Source organism: Amblyomma mixtum, chromosome 7 (genome assembly GCF_055824585.1).
Source record: "Amblyomma mixtum isolate Tamu chromosome 7, ASM5582458v1, whole genome shotgun sequence".
Classification (NCBI taxonomy): domain Eukaryota; kingdom Metazoa; phylum Arthropoda; class Arachnida; order Ixodida; family Ixodidae; genus Amblyomma; species Amblyomma mixtum.
Window position 1 is genome coordinate 119,623,885 of NC_143018.1, and position 11,827 is coordinate 119,635,711.

General features: G+C 46.7%; 1 protein-coding gene across 1 annotated transcript in view; it reads left to right on the top strand.

Moving 5' to 3' along the window:
- LOC149337331 (uncharacterized) overlaps positions 1 to 11,827 on the top strand; it is a 69,210-nt gene that overhangs the window by 29,578 nt on the left and 27,805 nt on the right. The window contains exons 8-10 of the mRNA XM_089554393.1: positions 3,864 to 3,976; positions 6,107 to 6,239; positions 9,119 to 9,313. Coding sequence (XP_089410519.1) covers positions 3,864 to 3,976; positions 6,107 to 6,239; positions 9,119 to 9,313 — 441 coding nt within the window. The remainder of the gene's footprint in view (positions 1 to 3,863; positions 3,977 to 6,106; positions 6,240 to 9,118; positions 9,314 to 11,827) is intronic.

Consider the following 11,827-nt stretch of genomic DNA (forward strand, 5'->3'; position numbering starts at 1 on the left):
ACGACGAATGGGCAGAGTCATCTCAGAATATGCAAGAACTCCTGCTGGCGCTCGAGTCTGTGAATGTAACAAAGTTGTCTTCTGGGCTATTTGGTATTGCATCCTAATCAGAGATCCATGCGTCTCTGAACTCTTGCATCTCTACAGAGGAGCAGTGGTGGGCCGGCAGGTGACACGAAGTGTATACGAAGACGACAAAGCCGTGCTATTCTTACAGTTCAACCTCTTGTAAGCGAATAGCGACATGCTCCAGGAATCAAAGCACACTGTGCTGACAGCAATGCGAAAAATCAGGCGAAACACAGGGAACCATCTCACACAATCGTCGTGCATTCGTCATACCTGCCCGCCAAAATTTATGCTTCGCATTGGAGAAAAAGTACAGTCTTTGTAAAAATTTAGAGCCAAGGGGGTTTGCTTCTAAGCCTCGTAGTGGGTCTCCTGTAACATTCGTGGTAGTCCTACCCATTGGACGAGGCAGGACCAGAGATCTTCTTACCTTCAGCAAATTTGGAGGGCTGGAGATGCATTACGAACCAGACAGCGTGCCTCAGAAACAAACCCCCTGGGCTCCAAACTTCTGACAGAGGCTGTACATTACATCACCTGACACGAACCTTGTTCCCATGGAGCTGTTGCACACAAGACGGCCTTTTCCTGATGCGGCAGATGGCGAATAGTGGGCAGGGAGAGCTCCGAAAGGCCTTCGGCACGGTGTCACACATGGCGGTAACCCATGCCCTCGGAGTGGCACAGCTCAGCACATGCAGTGTGTGCATCGTCATGGCGTTCGCTAAGAATCGCACTTTGTAAATAGAGAACCAGCTGCCGCACAGATCACAGACTCCAATTGGATAGAACGCTGCAACTCGGCAGCGCGTCAGATGAGCTTCAAGGAGACTTGGCGTCTCTTGCGCAGCCTCATCGACCCTTCTCAAACGAAAGGGGAGGCGCTAAAACAGCTCCGGCGGGCTCCGGACGGGTACCAAGTTACGACGGCGCAACTTTCGGACGCTTTGTGCGACAGGTATCTCTGCCGCACAAATGACCCCGTTTGGCCCGGGTACACGTACTCCGGTAAGCCAAATCAGGATTTAGACGCCCCTTTTGCGTTGCATGACCTTAAGGCGGCCATGTCTAAAATGCGCCGTGGGGTACAGGTTGGGGATCGCATAACAGTGAAACTGTTGGCGAACCTCTCGGACTAGGCCTACCTCCATTTGCTACAATACATAAATCAGATCTGGGATGGGTGTCCACTCCCTCCCGAACTTTCATCCCCAAAGCAGGTAAAGCCGTGACTACGGACAAATTGAGACCCATCTCACTGACCTCGTGTGTGGGTAAGCTCATGGAGGCAATGGTACGGGATCCCCTCTCTCCATACATTGACGGTAAGGGCCTCTTTGCAGACACTATGTTCTGGTTCCGCCCGCACATGTCGGCACAGGATGTCCTACTCCAACTACACAGGGACATAATACGACCCACAGCCATGCAACACAACGACAAGGCCATTCTCGCCCTCGATCTTAAGGGAGCGTTTGACAATGATAAACATGGTACCATACTGTCGAACTTGAACGCCACTAACTGCGGGGCGAAGGTCTTCACCTATGTCAGAGACTTCCTCTATGCGCGTCAGGCACTCCTCCGAATCGAGGACGAGGAATACGGCCCGTACTCTATGGGTACACGGGGTACACAAAAGGGGCGGTGTTATCGCCGCTCCTTTTTAACATCACCATGATGCACGTTCCCGGCCAACTGGCTCAGGTGGAGAGCGTAAAACACGCGCTCTACACAGACGATATTACAATATGGACTACCGAGGAGACCCTTGGGGAGATGCAGGAACGCCTTCCGCAGGCCGCCTCCATAGTCAATGCATATGCTGCCTACTGTGGTCTCCAATGTGCTCCCGCCAAATCAGACCTTCTACATGTCAGGATAAATCACAAGGACGGCACGTCTCTACACATATCTCTTTCGGGTGGTCCCATCAGAGAAGTGGCAGAGCTCCGGATCCTGGGTCTGTTCATCGATTACAAACTTAGGCCGGACTCTACTATAGTGAAACGGTCGACGGGCTATCTTTTCGGTCCCCAAACTCAACACGAGCGGAGGAAGTTGCAATAGCTCTCGCTGCCGCCGATCCAAAATCGATAACGGTTGTCACAGACTCTCCCCGGACCTGTGAACATTATTTCGCACAAACGTGATCTGGGCACCTGGCCACCAGGGTCTACCAGGCAGTGACGCCGCTGATGCGGCCGACCGAGCGCTCACACACCGGCCTCCTCATCCTAGCTCTCCTGGCTCAGAAGCTCATAAAGCGCTTCTGCGGTTCCGCGAAGTCCTAATTCATTATTGCGACAGCCACTGCCTCTACCCGGCACCTGCCAAGGGGCTGAGTAAGGCAGAGGAGCGAACTCTGCGGCGGCTGCAGACAGGAACTCTTCTCTGTCCTGCCATAGCAAAGCACTTTTATTGGAACATAGATGGGCGCTGCCCGCACTGTGGAGAGATCTGCGATATCTTTCACATGGTGTGGGCATGTTATCAGAATCCGCACCTTCCCCCTTCTCCGACCCCCACCCGAGAGGCATGGGAGACTGCCCTCCTCAACTGCTCCACACTGGAGTCCCAAAGAGCTCTAGTAAAGCAGGCACGAAATGGGGCCTCGTCGTGCAGTGTCCCGGACTAAGGATGCTGACCATGTAGCGGGGTCTTCTGACCCCCAAACTCTCTTCGGATATTCAAATAGCTTTTCACCACCACCACCACCCTAGAGTTTAGTCATCCAAGCCGGCGTCCCCAAGTAAGCCATAATAGCGTCCACATTATTCAAACGCGGCCGCCGCGGTGGCTCCGTGGTTATGGCACTTCGCTGCTGACCCGAAAGACGCAGGTTCGATCCTAGCCGCGGTGGTCGAATTTTATGGAGGCGAAGGACTCCGGAAATTTCGACCACATGGGGTTCTTCACCGTGAATTGAAATCGCACAGTACACAGGCCTCTAGAATTTGGGGGAAACGCTGCGAGCACGCGCCCGCGTCGGACGCGCAGCGCATCGGCTACGCCAACTTTCGGTAGGAACTGCGGAAATATTGTTGTGACTCCCGAAATATGTGCTCATTACATACGTGAACCTATCCGGCATCTGGAGGGATCATTATCATCCAGGTGGGCACAATTTTCGCCAATTTACTAATGTTTCTGCGTCTTTCATGTGGACGCGGAGTTAGGCCTAACAGTTTGCGGGGGTAGTCACCTCACCAGCCCCGTGAATGTACAGGCCAATTCCGAAAACATCAATCACCCGGCGGGCCCGTTCGTGTAACAGTGCACAGAAACCTGTGCTGTATGAGCTCCAAATAACAGGGCACATAGCGCACAGAGCACAGTGCCCCAGGGCACAGAGCCCCTTAGGTGCCCGATTAACAATATCTGCGTGTTTGTTTTTTCGGCTTGATGGGTTTTCTCAGATTTCTGTCCCCCAAACTCCCGGAGCTCCTAAGCTCCTATTTTATGTTGCAGCTCACCTCACCAAGTACCGGCCTTCCTTTAATATCATAGCGGCAGAAGCAATCATTTCGCACTGAGCAAGCTAATGTCCTTGAACTGCGCTAAACACACGCCGTCCTCCGCTGCTGAACAGAACCCAGTTTTTGAGTGCGGCTACGAAGGACAGTGTACACTATAAAACTCAACCTGGCACTAACTGCTCACAACACAACCTGGACGTGGATAACTGCGGAAATGTGTCAGTACAGATGAGACAGACGCTTATTGCTAAAGTAAACGTTGCCGTGCGTGCCCTTTTCTAGTGAACATAATATCTCCTCTCTGTCGCCTTACAGCTTTTGTCGGAAGCAATGAAATCAAAAACACAAAACATGCGGCCTTCGTATACGGTTCTGTCAATTGCCTTGGCAACGACGAGATGGAGGGAAGTCGCTGCGAACTTATTTCGGTAAGTCGTGCTGCGTTACACTGTTGCAGGTAATGCATGGCTATTCAAGCAAACAAGAGCGAGTGGCTTAAAATATGAATAAAGTCTGTAGCTTTCCGTTGAAGAGAGGATTCACAAACTATATTGTAAGTGTAGAACTTCTTGCTCGCCTTTCGTTTTTACGACCTTGCTGAGGAGTGGGAAGCAGTGGAAAAGGAAATGAAACCAGAAGGTCACGGCTGTGGAGCCAAAAAAACACTTTAACGAAAAAGTGCGCTTAAGCTGCACTGCACATAGTGTCGTCCAATATGCATCTGCACATTTCTCCATGAAATATTTTACGTAAAAATGCGACCACACAGGACACTTCAGAACATTGCCATCTATTTCCCATGATTCACCGTGTCTTGTACAAAGCCCGCAAGAGAGTTTGGAGAGACTTTAAGTGTTATCTGTTCTGCTATGAAGCTAAATACGCTATAGGTAAATAACGGTTACCTTTTCCAATTAAGAAATAAGTATTGCAATGCTTACCATTCAAAAAATGCTAACCCCATTACTCTATTTAATGGAACACTCAGGGTAAATTGAAGCTGGCCTACATGGATAGATTGCGGCATTCTAACGACAATGAAAGAGTCCGAAAATGGAACTTTTATAAGCTAGGAAATACTAAAAACCAAACGCAGGTGTCGCCACTGCTTCGGATTTCGCGGGTAAACTGCGCTTGTCGTCACCGAATTCGGGACGCGGATTACAGATGCTATGCAACACCGCTATTTACTTTAGAACGGTGGCCGCCAGCCATTCTCGATGTACACGTCACGAGTTCATATAGAGTAGTGGAAGAATTTTAAATTCAGTTTTCTCAGCTATAATTTGGTATTTTGCAGCCAGACAAACGCAACATACCAAGAAAGGCCAGAGAATAAATTTTGCGGAGAACAATATCGCCGCGTCCCTTAAAGGCTATACGAAACGAGTTGGTCATCGCGCAGAGAAAAAATGCTCATGGTTTTTTTTTTAGTTAATGAAGATTAACAAATAAAATAAACATAGGGACACGGAGGCGAGAGTGCAGCGGTGGCCCAATGGATTGAGCACCCGCTTTTCATGCGGGAAGCGTGGGCTCCGATCCCCAGTACCGCCAGGCCCTCGCTTGTGATACGATGGGTTCAAATATAAAAACACAATTAGAGATATACGGCTTCATCATCTTTAGAACTGCTGTTTCTTCCTAATACAAAAATGGTGGTTTGTCAATGACAGGACATGTGTCCTGCTTGAGTACAAGTCACAATCGCGTTTCTTGCGGAGAATTTATCCTCTAATCGGGTATATGCTGTGATGCTTTTGCAACCATCGAATTGAGGATTGCTACCGTACCTACTGTGTTGGACTGCTAAGTGCATCAGCCTGTCCAGCCGGTACACGATTCAGCGTGGTATACCTTCACTTGATTCACAACAGCCTTTGTGCATTTCAGAGACAATTATTGGTGCTGTTTTTCGAAGCCAGATTTCTTTTTTTTTTCACCTTAATGCTCCACATTTTTTTACCTTAAGTTATGGCGGAAAAAAAATGCTCAGATTAACTCTCATTTCACTTCACTCGCCGAATTCTGCGATTGCAAAATCACTGAAAATCACCATACGCGAGAAACTACTAATAGCAAGAAAATGGCGAATGACCGTGGCGCGTTAGCGCATCTATGTTATTACTGTCCATGTATTTGACTCTCTTAGAAGTGGGAAGCTAGGGTGCCACGAAGGTGAAGAGGGTATATTTATCTGTACTCCTGCTTTGATATTTTTGCATGTATCCCATATATCTTCGGGCACCTTTCTGAATAAGATATATTTGCAGTGCAGCACTTCTAATAGTTTAGCATCCTTTACGGCTCCTGTGTTTATTCTCGTGCGATGTTTTTCTTTTCTTTAGCAAAATGTTCTGATAGCCCAAACTGCTGCAAAAATACTTATTCAGAAACATCCCCACCTTTTTCGCCGCGGTTGTGCTGAGAGCGGTGTTCGGTGACCACAAACTCAGAGTAGCTAAGCAACCACTCCACTGCAAATATTCACTTGATCATTACTTTTTGTTCGACCACGTTTTAGTAATGATACGCATTTCTGCGCACTTTTCTTCCAGGACTATGTTCACCCCTGATATCATCATATCCATAGGCCACTTCTTCTCGCAAGACAGAAAAATGGGTGGCTGCAGAATTGTTCCGCCCAATTTCATTTATGTCCCTGCATCTGCGGATTACTACTACAGCCTGGTCAGTCCCCTAAATCTCGCGGTGTTGCCCATGCGGCATGAAAAAGGGTCTGGCGAGTTTATTTAAAGGCATGGCATTTAGTGGCATCTGGTTTCCACTCATTCTAGTAGCCCGTTTACAAAAGTGGCCTGAACAGCATTTTTTTTTCTCAGAATTCCTAGATAGTGTGTAAATTTTGTGGCTAAGTGGTTCACGAAAACTTAGAAACGGCAGCGCATACGTTTTTTTCTCCACTACACAGTTCTTCCTTATCCCCTGTGTGTCGTTAAGGCCTATGCATGCGGATTGTACGGCAAGGTGAACATCAGAAGCCGTAACAGAGTGCAAGCAAAAGATGGCCATTTAACTAGTCTAAACTAATTGAACTTTCATTTGTGGTTTTAGGGCGCATGGTTACATCCAACAAAGCATTCGTAGCACCATGGGCCCAATAAATACATTATGGAATAAGAGAAAAAATTGACCAAGAACAGGCGGAACATTGATTTTGCGTCCTTTTTGAATTACCCTCTGCTATAGGTATGCTATGTATCATTTTTAAGGCGAAAGCCTTTAATGGCTCATACTGTCGTGGCCAAGACGTGTTAGCAAATTTGTCCGCGTTTCGGATTGGTCAAAATGGTCGTGACGTCGCTGCGCGCCAATTTTGACGGGTGTCCACCGAGATGTGTGAGACAGTTACTGCGTAATTTCCTTTCCTCAAATACAATTTTCATTTTCTTCATTACGGGCCCTCTTTCTCTTTCTTCTTTCACTCCCACTTCCTGCTTTCCTGTACGGTGCGGTTCGGGTGTCCACCGAGATGACTGAGAATCACAGCGCCATTTCCTTTCCTGAAAAAGCGTTGCGTTCAAAGGGCAACGCATCGCGCCGAACGGGTGGTGGCGTTCCGTGGACTCTCTGGCAGCGCTACAACACGCTGTCGCGTTCCACTCCTAAAGGCAAAGATTAAGCGTCATTAATTGAAAGTTAATTAATGCACCAACAGAATGTGAAGTGAACAATCGCGTAGCAGAATGCAGCACTCAGGCTTTCGCCTTTCACCACTTTAGCCGCTAAAGTTCCTCGTAATTTTTTTTAATATTGAAGAGTTGTAATCCAGGCCTGTAGCGATTAAATGAAGATCATGACAAATGTTCTTTTCGGGCATCAATTACCCCCCTCCCCTCTCCGTTAAAATGCCAAAATTCCGTAACCAATTTTAGCGCACTGACCTTTAGAGTAAGTATGTTGCTACCGTTTACATGCCGATGCTCGTGCTAACTGCCAGCTTCATGCTCTTACTGAGTGTGATTTGGTTGCGATAGAGTATAGGTGTTTCTAATGGTGTCTTTTTTCTCAGTGAAGAAGATGTAGATGACTGAGTTACAGTCGTTGCAGCTACGGCATTGCGGCTGCGAGAAAAAAAATCGACCATGAACAGGTGGAACGTTGATTTTGCGCTATTTTTGAATTACCTCTGCTATACGTATGCTGTGTATCAAAGGCTGGCATTGGTACTTTTTTGCGAACCGTCAAGCAGACACCGCAGACACCCATGAATTCAACACAGAGTGTGCAGTTCCGTTCCTACGTGTTCTGTGGTGGTACGCGTATAGCTCTTCTTTTACTTCTGTGGGCCCCGTTTCGTAACGTCACACGAGGGCTAATCGTGCCAATAGCACAGCGTCGAACTACCCACGCTTGTTCTATGAGAGATGAAGCGGCAACTACGTGGGCTAAACAGCTCAGCTGTAGTACGAACAAATTTCAGACTTCACATTTAACCTGGAACAGTGGCCAAAATGCGGCAAAATATAGTGAGAAGGGATTCTTGTGGCCAGTTCATAGGATGCGTAGTACAACAGCGTAGCGTGTACATCACTATGAAGAAACTTTCAACCGAATCGAATCTATGCACCTCATCCGTAATAATTTTTCATTTAAAGCTGCGCCGGCATTGTTGATAGCTGCACACGAAAGCAAAAAGAAGCGAACGAGATAGTCGCTTTCCTTCTGTTTGAGGAATTTGAATTTCATTCCCATCCACTGCAGCAGTATTTAGATGAAGTCGAAATGCATGAATGCCATGATGCAATATTTCTGTTCACACTGTGCTACGACGCGGCGTGAACATTAAAATCGAGCCCTGCAAAAGGCATCTTTAAATTTCCAGCACCTCAGGTTGCGTGGGTGATAGCACACATTTAAATTGCCAAAGCTTAATGCTTCACCTGTTGGGCACAGGTATCCAGCAATCACCTCATAAAATGTCCTGTCTAGTTCCATGGTGCCCATTAGCAATCAAGTTTTATTTATTTATTTATTCAATAAACCCCTAAAGGCCCTCAATCGAGGGTATTACATAGGGGGGAGCAATGACACACAACGCAAAATAATATAGAGCAAGCGCCAATGTGCAATACATAAGAACAGAAAGCACATGTAGAAAACAAAAGAAATAAACAAAAACCTGTAGTATACATTGTAATTTACACGAAAAAAAGAACAGATAGTGTTTTAGAGGCATAACAACCGCAGGAACAAAACAAAATAACAAAAAAGCTGAATGCAGCATGTGGTACAATCAATTAGTGAAGCTAAACAGACATTTGGGTAAGAAGGTCCTTAAACTTATTAAGATCCCGTTCAGAAGCGATGTGTGATAGATGTGTGATGGAGTGTTTGCCATTTTTGAATTATACTTGCCCAAAAACGTGTTTTACACAAGTAGTTTGCCATTTAGTTTTACTCAAGTATGTTTGCCAAAAATTATGCAACTTTTTCCAGTTTGCAATGCTTAAACACGCACTGCGTAGGAAAACGGTTTGTATTACTTAAAAACTGAAGTTTATCAGCATGGACTAAAGCACACTTACCTATACAAACGCGCGATGCAGATGACCGCGCACGACTCTGTGAAGGCGCTGTCCAGCCTGGGCGTCAACACGAAGATGGCCGTGTCGGTGGGTCTGTTTGGCCGCTGGTACAAGCCGCAGTACCCCGACCCCGGTGTTAAGGATAGGCCAGGAAACTACTCCCTGCTCATGAAGTGCGACTTCATACATCATAACCAGATCGGCAGCGTATCCGAGGTAAGTCCCAATGTATGACCACTTGTGGTCTACAGTGAAATGCGGATGTGTTAGTGATTTGAAATGTAATTATATAATTAATTTCAATTAAAACACGTCACACGTATATGTGCAACACCTGTCTTTTGCGGCACTTTTTGCTTAAAATGATTATTCTCCCCAATACAGCTAAACGGCATTATGAATAGAAGCAGTAAATAAATGCCATCAGTGAGAAACCTGCTTCCTTCAGTCTATCCCACTTGTCTACGTGGGGCCGCTGGTTCTAATGAGTCGCCCTCACTTCCGGTCCTGAGTTGTATCCATTGAGAATTCCTTCATCTGAAGATTGCGGATATCGAGGGTGGTGGTTTGTCAAACAGCGATGTCTTTTTTATTGGTAATCGCGCCATTGTCGAGGAAAAGCTTCGCATCGGAATATACCAATTATGTTTTATTTCTGTTTTAAAGTAGCTTCGGAAATGCGACCGGCTTTTTTTGTGCGCCTGCGCTTTGTAAGTTAAGTAGAAGTATCTCTTGATATGAGCGCCTTGTACATGCTTTTCCCCAGATCCGTGAGAACTGTCTGGTATAGGCTGTATACTATCAGACACTGAAATGTGCCCTTAACAGGGCGCGGCAGCAATATAGCTGCATGAGCAGCTCTCTTGCTTATGCAGGTTGAGGTTCCTTGACTTCGACGAGGGTATTTATTGTTGCGACCGGTCTAATTCGTGAAATTTTGTTCTCGACATTAAACATAATTTTTATTCAAAGCCTTCATAGTTTCTCAGTAAAACTGTGTGCCGTTTTACGGTTTCAAACTCCGATCAGGCGTGATGACGAAATGTTTGCATGCCGGCTGATGAACATACTCGAAATTCCTGCGGAACCACTGATCTCATTTGGCAATTTCATTTCTTCCTGATAATGTCTTCCGAGGTTCTTAATGCTCGTGTTCACGTACTAAACGGCGGTGTCCACTACTCTTTTGCAGTTCAGTACATCGATATAAGGCAGAAAAAAATCACCAATTTTCCGTCATGCTGCGTAAATCTCTAAACGTATCGGCAGCTGTGTAGCAGCAGCAGCAGCCTGTTCTGCGCAGTTTCGTTCACGGTGTTCTCGTTTCTATGCGGCCCGCCACACACGTAGGCACATCAGGGTCTTGTTGTTATCATCGAGAATACCCCCGCTCTCGAGAATACTCTGCGAGCCTTCGCGTGGCGTTCCGTGTGCGAGTGCTGGGCGCTCGGCCTCATCGTTTTTAAATCCACCTTGCGATGAAAAGCTGACGCTTACAACAACCTTCCTCTATCTTCCTCTACACCATACTCTCTCCCGCATAAAAGCTACCACCGGCACCACCTCGCCGCGCGTGGCTGTGTGTGGTGGAACTCATTGCGGAATCCAAGCGCCAACAGTGCTGCGAGTGTCTCCAGAGGCGCCATCCCTACTGCGCTTCGCGAACTCGTGCTACGCACAGCGCGCATGACTTGCGTTAGCCTTCCGAACCGCGTCTTTATTCTCTGCGTTTGCAAAAGTCTACGGCACCAAGAGCCGACTACAGTTTGGATGCACTCTTCACACATTCGAACGGCATCAAAAGAACAGCGTAATATGAAACTAAATTATATAGGATCTATTGCTACAGCAGAGACATGGATCAGTTTAATCGCACTGAAAACAAAACGGCTATGAACAGAGGAGAGTCCTTACTCTTTTAAAAAGGAAAGCAAAAATGAAATGCCCTTTTGGAGAAGTAGAAACATTTGGTTCAAGATATGAACGTGACCGACATTTTTATTTCGAGCCGTATTCCTTTCGGTACTTCCGTAGAACAATACTGAATTTCGGTGCTGCCCATCTGCACAAAGGGTTGTAGAAAAATTTAATTAAGTGTATATACATGCTTAAAATTTTTCTTGGGTGATACAGGAAGGCTAACTGAGAGTGGGCAATCATTCCATGCGATTTTGTTTACTACCCCTGCAATTTTCATCCCGGACAACACATGAAAAAGCATAAAGTACCTAACTGGTATAATCTGCAACCAAATGAATAAACTTCGTTACTTCTCGGCTTATCACTGCTTTTTTTCTTAGTTTGTCTGCTCAAGCGGTGTTTTTACTGCCGTTCTCCAGCGTACTACAAATGGTTCCAGCATCACTGTGCTTGAGCGTAGCTTTGGAAAGATCTTGAATTGTACCCGGAATTGTTAAGGTTTAGATTGCAGACGCTGAAGAATGTACAGATTGCCCAGTCTGCTTTGTCGGCGTGATTGATTATAGAGCATTGTGAAATTCCAAAGTAATAATCTGTCCGCCATCGATATACGTTGGAAACAACTTCCCTTTGGGCTTTACTAAGAATAGCTGTCCCATGACACACTCAGGCCACTCAGTGGACTCGCAGAACCACCACTGCCACTCGCCTCAAAGTGCAGTGCAGGCCGGCAGGCTCAGCACTCTGCCAGGCGTGCCGTGCCGATTGCGGCGCAATGCAAACACCGCCGCCAATGAAATTAATGACATC